The 19,258-nt window shown below is 37.8% G+C and overlaps 1 protein-coding gene across 1 annotated transcript in view; it reads left to right on the forward strand.

Annotated features, from left to right (window-relative positions):
* The first annotated feature begins 1,811 nt into the window (after positions 1-1,811).
* FAM188A (family with sequence similarity 188, member A) overlaps positions 1,812-19,258 on the forward strand; it is a 47,352-nt gene continuing 29,905 nt past the window's right edge. Inside the window, exons 1-9 of the mRNA XM_010154902.1 lie at positions 1,812-1,827; positions 3,341-3,420; positions 5,525-5,582; positions 6,014-6,187; positions 9,921-9,972; positions 11,865-11,979; positions 12,369-12,442; positions 12,899-12,978; positions 18,440-18,510. Coding sequence (XP_010153204.1) covers positions 1,812-1,827; positions 3,341-3,420; positions 5,525-5,582; positions 6,014-6,187; positions 9,921-9,972; positions 11,865-11,979; positions 12,369-12,442; positions 12,899-12,978; positions 18,440-18,510 — 720 coding nt within the window. The remainder of the gene's footprint in view (positions 1,828-3,340; positions 3,421-5,524; positions 5,583-6,013; positions 6,188-9,920; positions 9,973-11,864; positions 11,980-12,368; positions 12,443-12,898; positions 12,979-18,439; positions 18,511-19,258) is intronic.

The following is a 19,258-nucleotide window of genomic DNA, read 5'->3' on the forward strand; positions in this document are numbered from 1 at the left end:
TCAGGGGTAGGGATCCTCACACTCTGCCCCTGCTCCAGCGTGGGGTCCCTCCCACAGGAGGCAGTCCTTCACCAACTTCTCCAAGGTGGGTCCCTCCCATGGGGTGCAGCCCTTCAGTAACAGACTGCTCCAGCATGGGCTTCCCACAGGGTCACAAGTCCTGCCAGCAAACCTGCTCCAGCCTGGACTCCCCTCTCCATGGGGCCACAGCTCCTGCCAGGAGTTTGCTCCAGCGTGGGCTGCCCTTGGGGTCACAGCCTCCTTCAGGCATTCCCCTGCTCTGGCATGGGGTCCTTCCTGGGCTGCAGGTGGGTCTCTGCTCCCCCATGACTACAAGAGCACAGCCGGCCTCACCATGGTCTGCACCATGGGCTGCCAGGGGATCTCTCTGCTCCAGCGCCTGGAGTACTTCCTCCCCCTCCTTCTCCACTGACCTTGCTGTCTGCAGGGTTGTTGCTCTCACGTATTCTCACTCCTCTCCAGCTGCAACTGCACAGGTTTTTTTCCCTTCTGGAATACTTTATCCCAGAGGTGCTACCACCATTGCTGATGGACTTGGCCTTGGCCAGCAACAGGTCCATCTTGGAGCTGGCTGGCATTGGCTCTGTTGGACACAAATTGAACTGGCAGCTTTTCACAGAAGCCACCCCTGTAGCCCCATTGCTACGAAAGCCTTGCCATACAAACGCAATACAGTGTCATGTTCATTTGGCAAACTGTGAGCTAAGATGTACCTGTAAGGAAAGAAACTGGCCGTGGTAAATACTGAGTTTGGGAGAAATAAGGAGAGTAAAACTTTGTTTTGTGTGATTAATAGTAGAAAAAGGATATAAACAGAGATTGGGGAGTATCACAGTCACCATAACTCAGAGTATTACACTGGTTACCAACAGGAATCTAGAACTATTTCCCCCCTGTCCCCTGCCCTCAAGAGAAGGGTTAAAGCAGTAGTAGTACAGTAGTGATGTTGAAAAAATGGGGTCAGTGGAGCATTTAATAAGGTTACAGATGAGAAGGAAGATGATAATTATACTGTTTTATGGGGTGTTTTTGTAAGTAAATGATGATAATTATAGTCATGGATAAAAGAGGCACATTATTAAAAAAATATTAGTTTGGCTGCATTACATTATTTTGCTTTTGAAATTTTATCTTGAGTGAATAGAGCTATATGGTAGATATGCATGGTTAAAAGTGAGAGGAAGTAGAAGTTAGTCTAGATCAGAGATGCTTGTCTTAGTTGGTAGCTTGAAGAGTGGCCAGGCCATTCCTACGAATCATAAGGAAGGGTGTGGGTTTGATGGGTGTTTATAGAGATTGCCCAAGATATGATTATTGCGGAGGGCAGAAAAGGTAAGTAGGTGTGATTGCAGGCAGAGGTAGACTTGAACCGAGCTGGACTTCAGACTGCTTGTTTCTGAAATTCTGCCTGAGCGGACTTAGATTTTGTAGAAGTTTTTTAAAAAAGAGAGCAAGACAAAATCCCTGAAGCCTCTTCTTTGCTTAACAGCTTTCAGCTCCTAGATGTTTATGAAGCATTAAGCAGCATTTAGGTAAAAAATAGTGAAGTGTTCCTTTAGGTATTATATATGTCTCTTGTTCTGTGGTTGTATTCTGTCATATTCTGTGTAATACCAATTTTGCATTGGCTGTCTCGAATTTGTATTCACTCTGATGTATCACAATCAATTTTCTTTATTTTTAGGAAGCGGTTTTGAAAAATAGGGCAGGGTTAAGCTGAGACAGTTCATGCTTTCTATAAGAAGCCTGAAGGATGTTAAACCAATTCAAGATTTCCTAAGTGTGCTTTAATGGTACCACATCCAAGTATGTTGTTGTTTTGCAGAGGCTAAACCATTAAAACGACTAAAAAAATCTGTTGTTGCAGTGTGCTTAGATGGCATGCAGTAGCACTTCAAAGTAGAGGAAGACTTACCTTTTAATATGATAAGCCTGCATGAACTAATTCAGAACATTTAAAGGACTGGTGATATTTCTTACTAGGGCATGTTAACAGGGGAGTGAAATGACACTGTAAACTTTGGTTGAAGGATAGATTAATAGAGCCATTATGGCTGCATTGATCCATCTTAAAAAAGAAGAAAAATCACACTGTTGAACGACTAATTTCTGAGGTGAAATATGGCCTATAAAACGTGGTAGTCCTCTCTTGCTGCTTGGGATAATGTACCTGTCCTGCGATAGTGTGGAAGTCTGCACTGGGGGGATGCACTTCCCCAGTTCAGACTGACATCCAGGTGTTAGGGATGCTTCTGATATGGCAGCACGTAATACTACAGAATTGGGAAAAGGAGAAACTGCGGGAAATAAGCACTGAATATGCCTTCCGCTGAGACTGACACTGCTGTGAAAATATGCATGTGTATCCCCTTTCTCCCTGTCCCCACTTGCTTGTGTGTGCTGGTTAGTTGCTGACCACAGTTGCATGGTTTCTAGATTACTTTGAACTAGAGTCACTTCAGCACGATCTCATTGGCATGTGAAAGAATAATGCAAAACAGCTTTGTGAGTTGTCACTTCATCGAGGTAATTGTTTATCTATATGCATTTGTCTATGAATCAGTGTATCTTGAAGACAAGTTTAAGGGCAAGGTGGTAACAAACAATTCTGCAGTAATTGCTCCAGCGTTTGCTCTGTTGTGAGACTGTAAGATAATTCTGAAATACAAATACATTAAAGATGGAGGGGTGCATGTCAGTAAATATAGTGCATATTCTGTGAAAGAACACTATTAGGAGGCTTGGTTCAGTGGTTACAAGTGGATATTTGAGTTACTTGGCATATTTCAGTCTTAGTGGGAAACACTGATAGGCCAAAAACGAGATCAGTGGGAGGCATACTGTGCCCTTCATAAGGAATAGAAATGTATTACACATCTTCAGTGGGGATTCAAAGATTATTTTTTTTACATATGAGACAAAATATTTATGTTTACAAACAAATTTTAATTGATTTATAAGAAAGACACCATAATAAAAGCTGTGGTTTAGGTATCCAGCCACATGTGCTCTAGTGACAGTTTTGCTCTTAAAACTCCTTTTGTCTAAAACCCTGCCTGTTGGCCATTTGTGGTCATGATTTCATTGCTGATATAAATAATTAGTTTCGGTGCTCTCACCTGTATTCATGACTTTTTTTCTTCAGATAGTTTAACCATAATAATCATATAATAATTCTGATGCATTATCAGTTGATAAAAATCTTGACAGCTCATCTAACCTTTAAAGGTGAATAAGTCAGGTGTCTTTTCTGTTAGGGGAGGAGCGTACATAAACGTGCTTGTTTCATTTCACTAAATAGTCTTTTTTCATTTGACAGGATTTGTCTTTAGTGAATCTGAATCAACTGCATTAGAACAATTTGAAGGTGGCCCTTGTGCAGTGATTGCACCTGTACAGGTATGATGCATTTATTCTAGGCATGGTTTAAAGTTAGTAAGCCCACAACCTGGGTTTTTTTCCTCTGTATATGTGGAACTAAAATATTTTTTAAATTGTTGAGCAGTTGTATTTTGATTTCATAATTATAGTGTGAAGAAGACAAAAATCTCAGTAAAAAAACAGAGATGAGCTATATATTTAACTATAATTTTGCAGAACTGGATTTGTTTGAGGAAGTACAGCAGGTTGATCCAAGCAGAGGTAACTTTAAAGAGGGGAATGCAGGATAGAGGGGAGAAGTAAAAGATCAGATATAAATGTAATCCTAATCCTTCCTTACCTTCCAAATTCCCTGTCCTTCAGAAGGGTGCTATCTGTGTCACAGTGGGTGCTTTAGCAAACTGTACTAGAAATATTTGAAGTAACCAATTTTCAAACTTAACAAGGTTTGCAATAGAAGGAAAGAAGAAATGTTATACTTTCAAACTCTTAGTTAGCAGAATAATTGAAGTATGTCAGGTGAATATATTTTATTCTGGATACATGCTTAGGACTTCATTTGTGCTTCAGATACACTCAACCAACTGATTGCGATTTTTTTGTTTTCTTACTCCATCGTATCTTGTAAGCTACATGCATACTCTTTGAAATGCCATTTCTTGGGAAATTCTGACAGCTGAGTAGATACATGACCTGTAGGCTGGATCTGTTCTGCTAGAACAGTTTATCTGATCTGTGATTGCTCTTCATTCTCTTAGGAGCACCCTGTAGCGTCAGGCAGGCATTGAGTCATGGGCCAGATTACTTTTTCTGCTAACCTGCTCTTGACTCCTCTTACAGATCAAATTATGCAGCATTGTCTAGGTCTGGGTTGAGGCCTTGTGCATGGATAGGGAACAAATTAAAATCATGTAGCAGAGTTAATCTGACCATGAACTGGAAGGTATCTGGGTCAGACAACTGGCCTTGTTGAATTGTTTGCATCTCTGGTGTGTGCAGTGTGATAGGGTTACTTCAAGGCACGCTAAACACTGGTTCCACCAAAAGAGTTGTACTACAGGTAGGTGCACCATTTGTTTAGGTTGTAAATAATCAATAGAAAAATATTTTATTGTGAGTTGTACTCTGTAACGCGGCTCTGCCTAATTCTGTGGTCTTAAAACCAGATGTAGAGTGTATGGTCTCTGATGTTAGAATTACAAATCTTTTATCTGTGGGGGAATGGAGAGAGTAAAGAATAGGACCAGCCAGCTACTTAAAGGTGGTGCCAAGTCTTTACCATATCAAATGTTCTTACAGACAGTCTTCTACCAGGTTTATATATAGTTTGACTTCCTTGAAATTAAGTATTTGAAGCATATTTTAAAGGGAGCTGAGTTCTAGCTAGCAAAGGAGTTAAGAGGTCAAACACATTTTGCAGTGCCTACTGCTGCTATGAATTACTAAAAAAGGTGCAGAAGACCTGTGATGGGAGAACAAGGTGAGTCTGTCTGTGGAAAAGTGAAAGTTGAAGCAGCCGTTTTTTAAGGTGCTGCAAATACTTGAAACGACATCTAACAGTAAAAAAAGACCAGGAGTCTGCTTCCCAAAGTTTGTTCTTTCATTATTCCTTCTTTGTAACTTAGAGCATGTCTTTGTTTTTTATTTTCAACATTAGTTGGTGGAAAACAAAGCAGGGACGTGGAGAGGCATGGGATTTTTTTTAATCTGATCTGCGAATTATGACTTGCAATGGTTAAAAGAGATTTTTAACTCCTAAAGGGGTTTGTCTTGAGTTGACTAGAGTTGTCTTGTATAGCCGTCAGTTGTACTGCAAAATATCTGTGCCTCCACTGCTGCAGTTCTGTGAGTCTGGAGATGTTTATGTAAATATGCACTCCGTATATTTGAAGCGTGCTTGGGGTTCAAACTCGATGTAGAACAGAGATATGAGGCCACCTTCGTGGTTAGTTTGAATGGGAAAAATCAGTAAAGAGTGTAGGCTGAGAGTCTCTTACTGAACGATGAGCAGCTTGACTCCCTTCCAATAACATGCACTAATGCTTTGGTATAGAGCTTGTGACATAATGTAGAAGTTGGTGTTGTCATGTATTTTAACATTATTTACGTTTTGCTAATCAAGGCTTTCCTTTTGAAGAGGCTTTTTACCAGTGAAAAGTCTACTTGGAGAGACTGTCCAGGTACTGAGACCTCTTTTTTTCCCCTTTATTTTTTCCATTTTAATTATTTGTAAAGCCTGTCCTAGTACAAAGAATTGAAGATATTTTACATTTTCTTTTTGTCTAAGTGTGCTCCCATGCCATTTTATGAGGGATTTAGTATGTATACTACTACATGTCTCCAAACTCGCGCTTGTAAGGTCTATGCCTGTCCATAGTGCTTCTGTGTTTTATAAATACTTAATTGAAATCTATTATTAGGAATGGGAATGGTTTAGAAATCATATTAAAACACATTTTTCTAACGACAGCTTTCTAAATCTAACAGCAATTAACACTAATAATAAGATAAAAGTAATAAACTCATTAAGATAACTGTATAAAGGTAGTAGTAGCTTATAGAAGACAGTGATTAGCAGCAATTGAACTCACCTAGATTTCTGATCTTTCAGAAGAGGAGCAGAAGAACCTTCTCTGTCATACATTATGTGATATTTTGGAAATGGCTTGCTCTGATAATTCTGAGTCGTACTCTCTGGCAACGTGGATAAGAGGAAAAACAACTGAAGAAACTGCTAGTATTTCTGAAAGTCCTGCAGAATCTAGTCGTCAAGAGGAACAACCTTGTAAGATGTGTTTCTATACTAAATGACTCATCACTTAGTGAAATAGGATGTTGTTTTTGAGGGGCCACTGCTTTTTATTATTACAGAGATGGGGTTGTTGCCTTTGTGATCCCATTAGAGATAGACTTAGATTTTTTTTCTGTTGTAATTAGAAGCTTTGATCCATTTTCCTGAAAGGAATGTGCTGCCTATCACTGGAGTTCTAACATACTTGTTTCTCTGGAATTTTAGCAATTTCTGTAATCTTTTCCATGTTATTTTGTAGTTTATTGGGACTTGACATGTCTTTAATTTGGGAAAATCTACATGCGTTCTAACACTGGAGGAATATTTTAACTTATCACTTGTTGCTTTATTTCAGAGGAGCTTTGTAGGAAGTTCTGCAAAGCTTTAGCTGTTCTAAAATATTCTGGATGCCCTGTTACGGAGAGGTAGTCATTCTCCCTTTGTTTAATTCTGTGCAGTACCAGAACAGCTTAATCAAACCATCTTCTAGTAAATTAACAGATTTTTTTTTTTTTGGTAGGTTAGAACTTTTTGGTTACCTGCTTTTTGCAAATGGCTTGATTCCTTCAGTAGTTACTGAATCAAGGATCTGGTGGACATCATCTGTTGCACTAAGATATGACAGTCATCTCTAACTGCTGTGGAGCTAGTGACCTGAACAGTTTATCTGTGCACACATGATCATTGAGATGTGTATTTATTAATCTTTTAATAGGAGATACCTAACATGTTAAAAGTTAAGCTTCTTTTTCTTTTAGTTTTTGTTCCCAATGTGCCCCTTAAGAAGTATGAAAAGCTCTTCACATGAGAACATGCTTATAAAGGTGCCATCTTTTGATGGAAGGGATGTGTTATTCGTCAGTTATGGCATAACTACAAAGTAAGAATTGTACAAGTAGATTTATATGTGTGCAGCTAGCTATAGCAATTAGTAGTGCTGGAGCTCTTTGTTACAAGTCATCTTCATCTGCTTCTATCAAATGCTCCATGTGCTTTAGAAGGCTCAAACAATAATAATTAAAATGTTACTTAATTGAAAAAACAGAAGGTCATCACTTAAAGAGTATTATAAAGAAAGTTGTATCTACAATTTTTCTGTTTTAAAAAGTCTTCCTTTGCAAGAGAATAATAAGGCATTGTAACTCTCTGAAATTCCTAATTTGTGTTGATCTTCCCCTTGTCTCAAGCTCTTGCTCATATTATGCTGTTTTCTTTGAAGAAAAAAGGGAAGAAGAGCCTAGTTATCCATAGGCTTTTACTGTCCTGTTTATTAATACATTGTCTTACTGTAAAGAACCACTAAGTGTAGAAAATGTTCAGCGGAAAGTCTCTTTAAACACGGACTGGATTAATAATTACTCTCAACAGTGACGCTTAATGAACTAATCCATTCTATTACATATCTACATTTTTCATATTTCTGTACAAGTCTGCAAGTTCTGCCTGACTTGTCCTTAATACCACGGAATGTGCTTAGGAAGAGAAGGCGAGATTTGCCATCAACAGGCTGTTTTGTCATGAGTAACATTAATCTCCTTCGTTGTTTGTATTCTACGTTCCCTGCTAGACACTGACTGTACCTCTTGTGTGTACTCTACAGTTCAAACAGGATTTTACCTTGTGTGTGTAATGCAATACACTTCCTGATTTAAGTATGTTTGTTAGGGTTTTTTGGTTTTTTTCTTCTTTTCTGCCCTGCTATTTAACTACAGAGCAGCCTCTTGCCTGGTTAGGCTTGGGGCAAAGATGTGGAGAAGAAGATACTGTTAATAATGAAGAGTTCTCTTCTGCTAGTGCAAAGGAATGAATTTACTTCTTGCTTGGTTGCTGTAACCAATAAAAATAGAAACAGGCATTGCCATAGTTGGTAGGACTTAAGAGATGAGTTATGTGCGTGGGGGAGTATTACAGATACAATTCCACGTGGCAGGCAACTGCTATTTGGGAGTTGAAGATGGGAATATATTTATAATAAAACCATGAAATGTGGTTAGACACAGCATGATAGAGTATCGTTTTAAAGAGTTTCTATACAATTATATTTCTCATACAGCTCATGTTCTATTGCTGTTCTTCCTTTTCCTCTCCACTAAGCACTGCCTTTATTTAGCCTTGTTTGGGTTATGTATAGCTACACTTCTCTTTAGCATTTCTACTTCTCTCCCTTTGTTTCAAATAGTAGTTCTCTTACCTTCACTCTGTTCTGTAGTAACAGAATGAAGCTGCCTATCACCCTGCTGTGTGAACAAAAGGTGGATTCGAGCACACTTACTGAATGCAACTGCATTTTTCATCTGCTTTTGTGGTGTATCCCAGTGACTTGTTGGTGGCCATGTGTTGGCTGTAGTAGTGCAAGTTCCCAGGTTCAAAGATTGCTTTATATGATTTAGTCCCTGTAACTTGCTGCTTTTACAAAAATAGAGGTTCTTGGAGCAGGGTTAGTTCCTGTAGCATTTTCTGCAATTTAGATTCATGGTTTCATATTTTAAAAAAAAAATCTTAAAAGTGCATTTTCTTAAGTCTAGTTTTGTTTTCAGTAACCTAATCTTAGCAATTCCTTGTAGTTCTTCAAAAGACAGAAACTAACACTGCTAAGAATACTGCTGCCTTATTTCTGAAGTAGAAAATTAAAGTATTCTATTGCTGGAGGATCAGTTGTATTTGCACATAGACAAATCAAGTGCATCTATCAAAATACAATAGGAGGGGGCATAAAAAGCCCTTTCTGGAATTCTTGTGGGAAGAATTAATTAGTAGCATTAGCCCTAATGGCTTCAGGTCTTTAATGAATTGTATGTAGTCAAATTCAGTAGCTAGATGATCAGATATTATTCAGCATTCAGTGGCCTTTAGCAGAAAGCAGATCTGTCTGTTTTGTGTCTTCTGCTAGTAGGAAGATAAAGTCTTTATGGACACAGAGGGCACTAAAGACTGCTACAGTCTTAATGCTTGAATGCCTGTAGAATTTGATAATTACACAGCTGGTGGGTAGAACTTCCTATTGGTAAAAGAAAATTTGATTTTTGAAGTTCATTTTACCTCCTTGTTTTGGAAATGTTGTGAGGGGAACAAAGGTATAAAGCCCGTGTTGAACTTGGGAAGACACTAATGCTGTATTTTTTTTCTGCCTTGGACGTGACGCTTATTTGAAAAGCTATTTATCCATTATTAAGTGAAAACTGAGAATTTATTTAAAAACAGGGTGTGTAACACTGTGTAGAATAATTCTACTCATTTGTAATAAATAAGCATTAAAAGGGGGAAAACCACAAAAAATTTCAATAACAGAAATGTATATTTTAAAAAAAATACAGCTCACCTACATTGATAAAATGATCCAAATAATCATGCTTGCTTTTCTAGGAAATAATATTTCTTGTTGACTAGCAAATTTCTATCTATAGAATGCCTATGCTTGATGACTTGGTGATAGCCATGTTTGGTACAAAATCAACAGCTTAGTACTTGACAAATATTTTCAAGTCTACACATTCCAGTGGCTTTGTGCTTTTAATAAATTGATTAGTCCAAATAGAAATGTTCTCACTAATTTGTATGGTGGAGTCTTAATGTTGCAGTATATTAGTTTATACTAATCAGTTAAAAAAATTAAATGTCAAGAGAGGATTAAAATTTAATTGAAGCTTGAAAGTATACTAGCTTGCTGTGTGTATCTTGTGTCATTTTTTTGCCATGTGTAGTGCTGAAAAGTGTCTCTTGTGTATAGCTGCCTTGGCTGTCGAAGAGCTTGGCTTTGAGCGATTTCATACATTAATTCAGTAAGTAATATGTTGGAACATTTAAAATACAATATTTTGAAGTTACACTAAATTTCACAGCACTGAAAGGGGTATGTTGAGGAACTTTTTATATGTTACACATCAGGTTAAACTTGGGTTTCACGTTTTGGTTTGGGGGTTTTGTTAGTTTTTCTTTGTGTTTTACCATTTTAAATTGAATGTTATTTTGGGCATAAGCATTAGGCTTTAAAATAAAACTGGAGCAATGTAATGGGTGAAATTGGCTGAAAAACATGCATTTCAGGTACACAAACACAGCTACTTAAGGCTCATATTTAAGTTAGAGATGTTAATTCTCACTTTTTTTATTCACTAGTGATTCTTCTGAAATACTTGTGATGTCTGTGTTGAAAAGAATGTCATTAGTATTTTTCCTGATTCGAGATAACATAAACATTTGTAAAAACATTTCCTATGAAAGACTCTTGTTTCATACTTCAAACACTGTTCTCTTTTTGGGATGCAAATACAGAACTTACAGTTCTATTGAATTTATTTTTAAAGGTAACAGCCTTTTACTTTCACAGTGAACAGCTGTAATTGTCATACAAATAGATCCCCAGAGAGGAAATAAAGAGCAACTGCATTTTAAAAACCGATTGAAATGGAAAATGTTACGGATTAGAACTAACTACTGCTTATTGTATCAGTAGTAATAACTGTTTGTTTTTCAAATTGTCATATGAGGAAAGAAGAAAGAGATGAATATAAAATTTTTGTAACCTTATCTGATCAAAACACTAATTTCTTGCCCACCTCCTCAATCTGTGGACCTGTGGTACCCACTGCCATTTTTCTCAGGCTTTCTCACTGGAAATTAATGCTCTGGCATACGCCTTTTGGGCAGGCTGAGCTGAGCGATGGATTTCAGAACTACCTTTGCCTTGCATATCTTCTGTGCCCTGTATACTCCACTGATAATGAAAGGTAGTTTAAAAATCTCAAGTGTTACCTAGCGTAAACCCATCTATGGATATATTTTTTGAAGGCGTTTGTTTCTTTTTTAAACAAGACTCACTAAAAGTGTGCAAGAAATCAGAAAGAAAATACTTCACCAATGTTTGTGTAAGATAAGCAGAGAGTGTGATTTAGTTTGAATTATGCAATAAAAACTGATGTCTGTGTTCTGAAAAGTAGTATTTAGCTCAAAATATCCCAAGAAAGAGAAAGTGTATTACTTCACTGGAATCTTGAGCTTCCTTTCCTCTGTTTTTATTTTACTTTTTTTAAACATATGATCACCTGATGTTACCTTATCATCCAGGCAGCAACCCTGTTACACAACCAGATAGTTCCCAGGTGTTAACATACTACTTGTGGTTTTGAACATTTTGCTTTTTCCAAAGCTAGAGTCTAACAAATTCAAATTCTCATGGGAAATGTAATAATTACTCTGAAAGCCTGAAAAATAGTCTTATCTGGTTAAGTAGAAGTTTTTTCCTCCACCATTTATGGACTGAATGTTTTCCAGAACACTGTGTAATGCAAGCGTTGTTTCGGTGATGTACAGTCTATTTGCAGTTTCAATAACACTGTTGTGTAGAATTACTGGTCAAGCCACTCAGCTCTTCACCAGTGAGTGTAACTTTATGGTTAGTGTTTGCATATAAAAACTATGTTCACTTTTTCACATTGCTCCAGAATTATTTATCTTCTGATGGGTAAATACTAATGACCCTATGGCAGTTACAGTAACTCCAGATAAGCTGCTTTGTCATTCTGTATGTAACACCAGATTTACTCTGCTTTTACTGGGACATTCTCATGTTAGGTATTAGTAGTTCTTGCTTGTGCTTTGTGACACTATTCTGATGCGTCATCTAAATGCATTCTCTTTTTCTCTTGTTTGGTTTTGGTTTTTTTTCCTTCAGCAAGCGAGCATTCAAAAGCTTCCCTGAGCTGAAGGCTGCGGTTTGGGATCAATATTCAATGTGGACAAACAGATTTGGAGTATTGCTCTTTCTGTATTCTGTAATACTGACGAAGGTTTGTGAGTTGTTTGATATTTTGTGTACGTGTGTGTTTTGGTTCTTTGTTAAGCTTGATCATGTAACCCGTTTTCTGTAAGAGGTGAACACTGAGGTGATAAAGTAAATTAAATGGAAGGAATGGTATCTTCATCTGTGTTGCAGGGCATCTCCAGTATAAAACTTGAAAAGCTCAGTCTTTCTTTTATTTTTCCTGATCTGGGAGAATTACACATTTTGGAAATACCCTTCCTTGTATATCCCTAACATCTCTTACCAAGAGGAATATGTGTGCTTAGGTATCAGTTCATGTAAGAACATCAGCCTCCTAATGTTTTACTATTACATTCTGTTGTAAATGTTGAAATTCATTCCCTAAGAGCAAAAATGTTTGTAATTTTTCTACAGGGTATTGAAAACATAAAAAATGAAATTGAAGATGCAACCGAGCCATTGATAGATCCTGTTTATGGTCATGGAAGGTAAGTTGCAAAATATGGCTGCTATCAGTTAAAATAGATTAGTGGGCTAATTTTGTGTCTTTCCATAACTGATCCATTCTTTTAGAAGTTATTGACAGTGCGACAGAGATTCAGTTACAACTTTATAATAGCTAAAAGCAACACTTAACGTAGGGTGTCTTTTTCACTGCTTATGGCATTTAGTGCACCAGCTCAGAGGAAATGCTGCTGCTATTCCTAAATTTTCAGAGGAATAATTCTCAAATTCAGTGCTACGTTTTTATATCAAGATGTTGGTTGAAAGAGTGGAGACCATATTAGCACTGCTGAATTACAATTACATGCTAATTAAAGTAATATGATTAGAGAATTTCTGCTTAGCTGTACGGGTAATACAATAATCTTTTCATTTGTTAGAAATAAGCACTTTTTCAGAAATATGTCCCTTTTAATAGGCTATTTCTTTCTGTTATACAGCCAAAGTTTGATTAACCTCCTGTTGACGGGGCATGCTGTTTCTAATGTGTGGGATGGAGACAGAGAATGTTCAGGAATGAGTAAGTTGATTCTAATTTATGCTTGTTCATGATTTTTTAGGTACTATGAGATGCTGACCTACAGATTGGAATATGCTTTATTTCTGTCTTGATAGTCTCCTTGTTTACTGTCATGTGATTTAAGCGGACCTCCAATAGAAATAAAACATACTTGCGCAAAATCTCTGCTTTTTAGTATCAGTGAATTGTCAGCTACAGGTTGAAATTATAAGGTACCTGATACCTGGATGATGGGAGAGGGTGCAGGCTCTACAAGCTGAGAAGGTTGGTGAATACACTGGAGTCATGGACACTATTCGAGAGCAGCCACATCAGGCTCCAGAAATGGACTATAGAGCCTCATGAAATTGAGCAAAGTCCTGCATCTGGGATGGAATCGGCCCATGCGTCGGCACAGGGCAGCACTGTCTGGCCTGGAAGCAGATTGTAGCAGAGGACCCGAGGTCCTTGTGGGGAGTGAGTTGTACGTGAGCCATCAGTGTGCCCTTCTGGCAAAGGCCAGCTGCATCTTGGGCTACTGTTAGGAGGAGGGTAGCCAGCAGGTGGAGGACAGTGGTCGTTCTTTCTCTCCATCTGGCACTTGAGGGACCACCTCTGGAGTGGTCTGTCCACTTTTGGGCTCCCCAGCGAGTCCAGTGAAGGACCACCAGGATGATGCGGAAGCTTTTGTGGTTTTTGCCTTTCATTATACAAACAGAGAAGTTGAGCTGAAAGCGGTGATTCATGCTGCATATATAGAACATTGTTGTCATTTGTCCCCCATTTTGAAATGAAATTTGTTGTAATTAGACTTGCTAGTTTTATCCCTATATTCTTTTCAGTATTTTTAATTTTTTTTTTATTTTTACATTATGATTTATTAATCTGAATTGTTAGTTTATCATCAATCAATCTGAATTGTTCTTGTAGCTTTCTTTTACACTGGGATAATTTGCTGTTCTGCAATTTAATTTTTTTTTTTTTTAATCTTGTGGTTCATTCCTTTGTTTGTCTTTGAGATATCTTTCTGTTAGACCTTATTCATTAGCTATCCAAGTTGAATGTTTTTCTTTTCTGAGAATACTGAACTCTCTTCTCACGCAGTAATATTCCAGGTTTAAGTTCTCAAGCCCTAAAAATCCAGAACCCTAACTCCCTTGGAAATATCTGTCTCTTTTGGGGGAGAGAGGAGGAGCAGAAAATGGTGTTTAGGTGTTAAGGATCATAGAATCACAGAATGGTTTGGGTTGGAAGGGACCTTACAGACCATCTAGTTCCAACCCCCCTGCCATGGGCAGGGACACCTTCCTCTAGACCAGGTTGCTCCAAGCCTCGTCCAGCCTGGCCTTGAACACTTCCAGGGATGGGGCATCCACAGCTTCTCCGGGCAACCTGTTCCAATGCTTCACCGCCCTCTCCGTGAAGAATTTTTTCCTGATATCTAATCTAAGCCTCCCCACTTTCAATTTAAACCCGTTCCCCCTTGTCCTGTCACTACAGGCCCTTGTAAAAAGTCCCCTCCCAGCTTCCTTGTAGCCCCTTCAGGCACTGGAAGGCTGCAGTAAGGTCTCCCTGGAGCCTTCTCTTCTCCAGGCTGAACAAGCCCAATTCTCTCAGCCTGTCCCCATAGCAGAGGTGCTCCAGCCCTCTGATCATCTTTGTGGCCTCCTTTGGACTTGCTCCAATCGGTCTATATCTTTCTTACGTTGTGGGCTCCACAGCTGGACACAGCACTCCAGGTGGGGCCTCACAAGAGCAGAGTACAGGGGCAGAATCACCTGGATCTGGCATTATGTATCCTGTTAGTTCACCAGTTGAGTAATTGGATTTAACTTCTGTTGGGAGCCTTCCGTTTTCTTCAAGTCCTTGGGATATTGACAGTCAAACCCAGTTTATTCACTGTCTTAAGTCTGTAATCAGTACACAGTGATTTGTGTATCAAAAATGACAAAGAAGAGCTTGTACTGTTCACAGCTTCTTAGGCAAGACTGAAGTTTGGATATGTTGTCACATTGCCTTTATGGATCCTTGTTGTCATCTTTTCTTTCCTTCATCAATCGTTTCTCTTGTATCTTGTCTCTTTTTAGCAGTAGTCACCAGCTTCCTTTCTGCCAGTGCTAGGAATTTCTCCCGCAGAAGGCTTGCAGGTGTCAAAATAACAAGAACCGGACATGTCTGCTGACTGTTTTCTGCAGTTGGTGTTATGTATGTTTTTCTGGTTTGGTTACTGGTCACCAATTCCTCTGGTCATGGGACTACAAGTTGGAAGGCTTGACTTTAGTATTGTACAGAGCAGGTTGCCAGTGCTGCTTGATCTTTCCGTGTGTAAACATAATGGAAAGAGATCTCGGGTACTTCTGGGATTAGGTGTGATCAGTGGGTGAACTTCTTAAACTGAGGGGCAGGGAAGGTGTCCCTGGGCCTGGGGGAAAGGTGGTGCTGAAGAAGAGCGGAAAGCAGCGGCTGTGATGTGGTTCGTGGCGCATTTGCAGGAGCAGCAATGAAGCAACAGTGAGAATCTTCAGCTGCAAAGCATGAACAGGAACAGTGCTGGATAGGTGATGCTATTATCATAAGTAAACACTTGCTAAATTGAATTTTCAGAATGACACTCACCTTACATTTCACAAGTTATATAAAGCCACTTTAGCTCTTCAGCTGTGTAGATAAGCAATTTTAAATTAATAACTTAATCTTTGAAATAATTTTGAAGCCATTTTAATGTTACTGTGGATAATTGTATCAGTGACAAAGAACATACTGAATTACAGACTTGAGGAATTACCAGTTAGCTTGCAGATTATACTCAGAGCTCTGACTCTTACAGTATTGCCTATTTTCCAAAGAGGGCAGGAGTTATTAACTGGGGTTGTTCTTGGCCACCACTGGTACAAATACCAGTGAAATGATCCGTCTTCTTTGACTATCTACATATTCCCCTTCAAACCTTTCTTCTTATTCTTACCTCTTCTGTTGCCACAGTTAATTCACAGTAGGAAGATATGGGAAGGTCCTTTTTTCTTTCCTCCGTTTTTAAAGACTGTCATGTGAAGTGTAGCAATTTAATATGAATACAGATAATGTTGCAATTGCTTTTTCTAAGTAGTGCTAAGAATTTGTGGTGTTTCATGTTGTCACTGGGTGGCAGTGTTTGATACGGTTCATAACAGTATCATTACATTTTAAAACTGTCATTAGTTCCGTCATGATTTTTTTAAAATTCTTCAGTTTTCTCCCTTTTTAGAAATATGAGTACTTTGCAAAAGTACTTTAAAAAAGGAGACACTAACTATCCGACAAGAGGCATACAAATTCATTTTCTTAAATAATCTTTGGTGTTAGTCAGATCTCTTCCAGGGGGGTGTGTTCCTTCTGTGGAGTGAGGACATTCGCAAGGATGAACTTTGATTTAGGGCAGCTAGTCTCCCTTTGTTTCCTTGTAAGTCATCTGAGAGTGATTTCTGCTTTTGTGTCTGTCTTCTGGTGATTAATTCAGAGGGAGACATCGGTAGACCAGTGACTACAGGCTAAAATTAGCCTAATAGCTTTCAGATACACAATCTCTGCAGTTTGACCACTGGCTAGTCAGGATGCCCACACTCTGCAGCTACGGTGGTAGCCAGGATCCCAGCTCTCTCTAGTTATCAGTCAGAGCTCTCATCTAGTTATCTCTCAGGGGAACGAAATACTTAAAAATTCTTTTTTTTTTTCTGAATAATTTTCTGAACAGTAAATATTATTTATATGTGACTTTGCTGTTCATCAGCAAAGCATCAGCATCTAAGTTTGAAGCCTTTGTTTAGCAGACTAAATTTTTCATTGATTTTTGTTAAATGATTTTTAGGTATCAGAATTATTTCTTTAATGTACTTCTGCTTACTTTTGCCATTTGTTTCTGTTCATTGCACATATAAATGTACTATTTCGGAACAATAGCTATTCCCTAGTTTGAAGGATACTTCACTGTTTTTTTTATCGGACTAGCTCTCTCGCCCTCAGCTCAAAGGATGAATTGTCTCAATGTATGGAAATTTATAGCAACACAGCTATAAGTCAGCGAGGGTTCTGCAAAGCATTAGCTATGCACTCCCAAATGTTTTAATTCTAAACAAGTTTGAAGATAATCCTTGAAAGCATGGTTCCAGATCAAAGAATTCTGCACTGCAGAGACCCTTTTAATATGTATAACTGACAACTCTAAGGAAGGAGTTGTACTTCTAGGCCACAAAGCTAGGGAGCAAGCTCGTGTTTGTAAGATCTTTGGGTTTTGTCTTTTGGAGTTGGGTGGGTTTTTTTTTTTTGCTTAACAGTAGAGGCAAAAGTTAAACCATTACTGTAGTAACTGTTTGCACTGTTGCAAAATTCAGGGAGGTAATCTTGAAGTTGGTGAAGGAAGCATGGCATACCGTGCCTAGTGCTGTGAGTTGGGATGAAATGCAGAGTTGATTTCTGGAAGTCAGAAATCTCTTAGATTTAAAACATTTTCTTTCACTTGCAAATGGTCCTGAGGCTTCAGCCCTTGGGTAAAGGCATTATAGTTTTATGCTGTTGTACATGAATACAGTGTTAAAAAAAAATACGTAGTTGAAAATTAGTGTGTTAAAAGAAACTTTCAAATATGAAAGTCAGTGTTCTCTGAAAGAAGGAAGCACAGATCTTGTGAAGATGATCATGGTGTGTGCTCCCATGTGTATTTTCAGGGTCAGGTATGTGCTGCTCTTTGTTTAGACAATGTTTCGGGCCCTAGCAGAGCTGTTTCATGAGATGATGTATATGTAAGCCCAGGTCTCCTTCAAGTCCTTATGATTATAACTAGTATCTGAACTTGAATTTTGAAGTACTTTCTCATTCTTTATTACAGAACCTCAAATAAGGCTCTGTAAGTGCTCTTCCCATCAGTAGTACATAAATATTTCAGCTGTTCCTGACAGCTGTGCATGTTTGAGAGCTGCACGATGCATTAAGTGGAAGTCTGTACAGACATCAAATTGAGTAAATGTTTTCTTTCCTACTAACAAAACTATTATTTTGCAAAATTATGCTTAATTATTCAGAATGTGAAATAATTAAGATAAATACAGACAGGGAACTCAAAAAAAAAAAAGCTGTGGGGGGAAAATCTCTGTGTATCTGCATATATACATTTTTTTCTCCTTCGAGTTAGCTGTTTTTCTTAAGTTGCTGATAATAATTTGGTGTAAGTTACAAGTGCTTCATCTAATAAATCCAACAACAACTTTTTAAAAGAGGTTATCAGCAGTTAAGTTTTTAAACCATCCGTTTAGCTCTTTTTGTCTTATAGAGAGGAAAATATTAAACCTTTGTGGTTTTTTTGACTTTAACTTGATGATTTGCCATTGTTGCTAAAACTGCACAAGCTTAAGAATTATTGTTACTTGACCAATTTTGAAAGTAAGCAAAATGGCTTAAAAGAGGGTTTGCAGATTTTTCTATAATAAATTTTGTGTTTTGTTTTGAACAGAACTTCTTGGTATACATAAACAGGCAACAGTAGGCTTTTTGACATTGATGGAATCTTTAAGATATTGTAAGGTAAGCTGTTTTCTGCATCTTTAAAATTTTTCTTTGCTTATGCTGTTGTGGGCTTCTTTTGACAGTATTACTAGAAGCTTCACCGTGTACAACTAGAGGTATTAAAGAACTTTTGAATGTATGTTCAACTTCAAATTAGAACTGAGAATAATAATATATTAAACCAGATACATAATAAAAAAGTTAAATGCATCTTAGTGAGTAGAAGTTGTTTGCTGCTATTTAAATGAGAACTTAATTGCACCAAGTTAATGTAACTAGTTAGAAGCTTAGGTTTATACTAAAATAATGCTTAATGCAAGTTCTGTAGATGGTTTTAAAACTGTGAAGTCCCAAAGTGGCTTGCTATTGTGAATGCTGCAGTTCTATTTTTCTCTTTTTATGCTATTACTATCTTCCATTTAAAATGAATAGCCATTAGTAAAAATGGTAAAACTACTACGTAAATATATTCTGAATGTAGTATATTGAAGGCTTTAAAGTTAATTTGTGTATTTATCTGTGAACATCTAAAAGTAACTGAAGTGCAAATTAGTCTCTGTTGTTTCTTTCTGTTGTGACACAGCATTTCGTGATTTAAGGTTTTTATCTGAGAAATGTTGTGCTTTGCAAATACTACTTTGAAACAGCATTAATAGTCCTAATTTCAAAAGGCTTTTTGATTGTTCTTTGCTTCATTTTCAATCTCTATTGATCTCCTTTAATCTAGGGTTAAAGAGGATTATGTAGTTTACAGAACATTGGTGTA

This window comes from Eurypyga helias, unplaced genomic scaffold (genome assembly GCF_000690775.1).
Source record: "Eurypyga helias isolate BGI_N326 unplaced genomic scaffold, ASM69077v1 scaffold16447, whole genome shotgun sequence".
Taxonomy (NCBI): Eukaryota; Metazoa; Chordata; class Aves; order Eurypygiformes; family Eurypygidae; genus Eurypyga; species Eurypyga helias.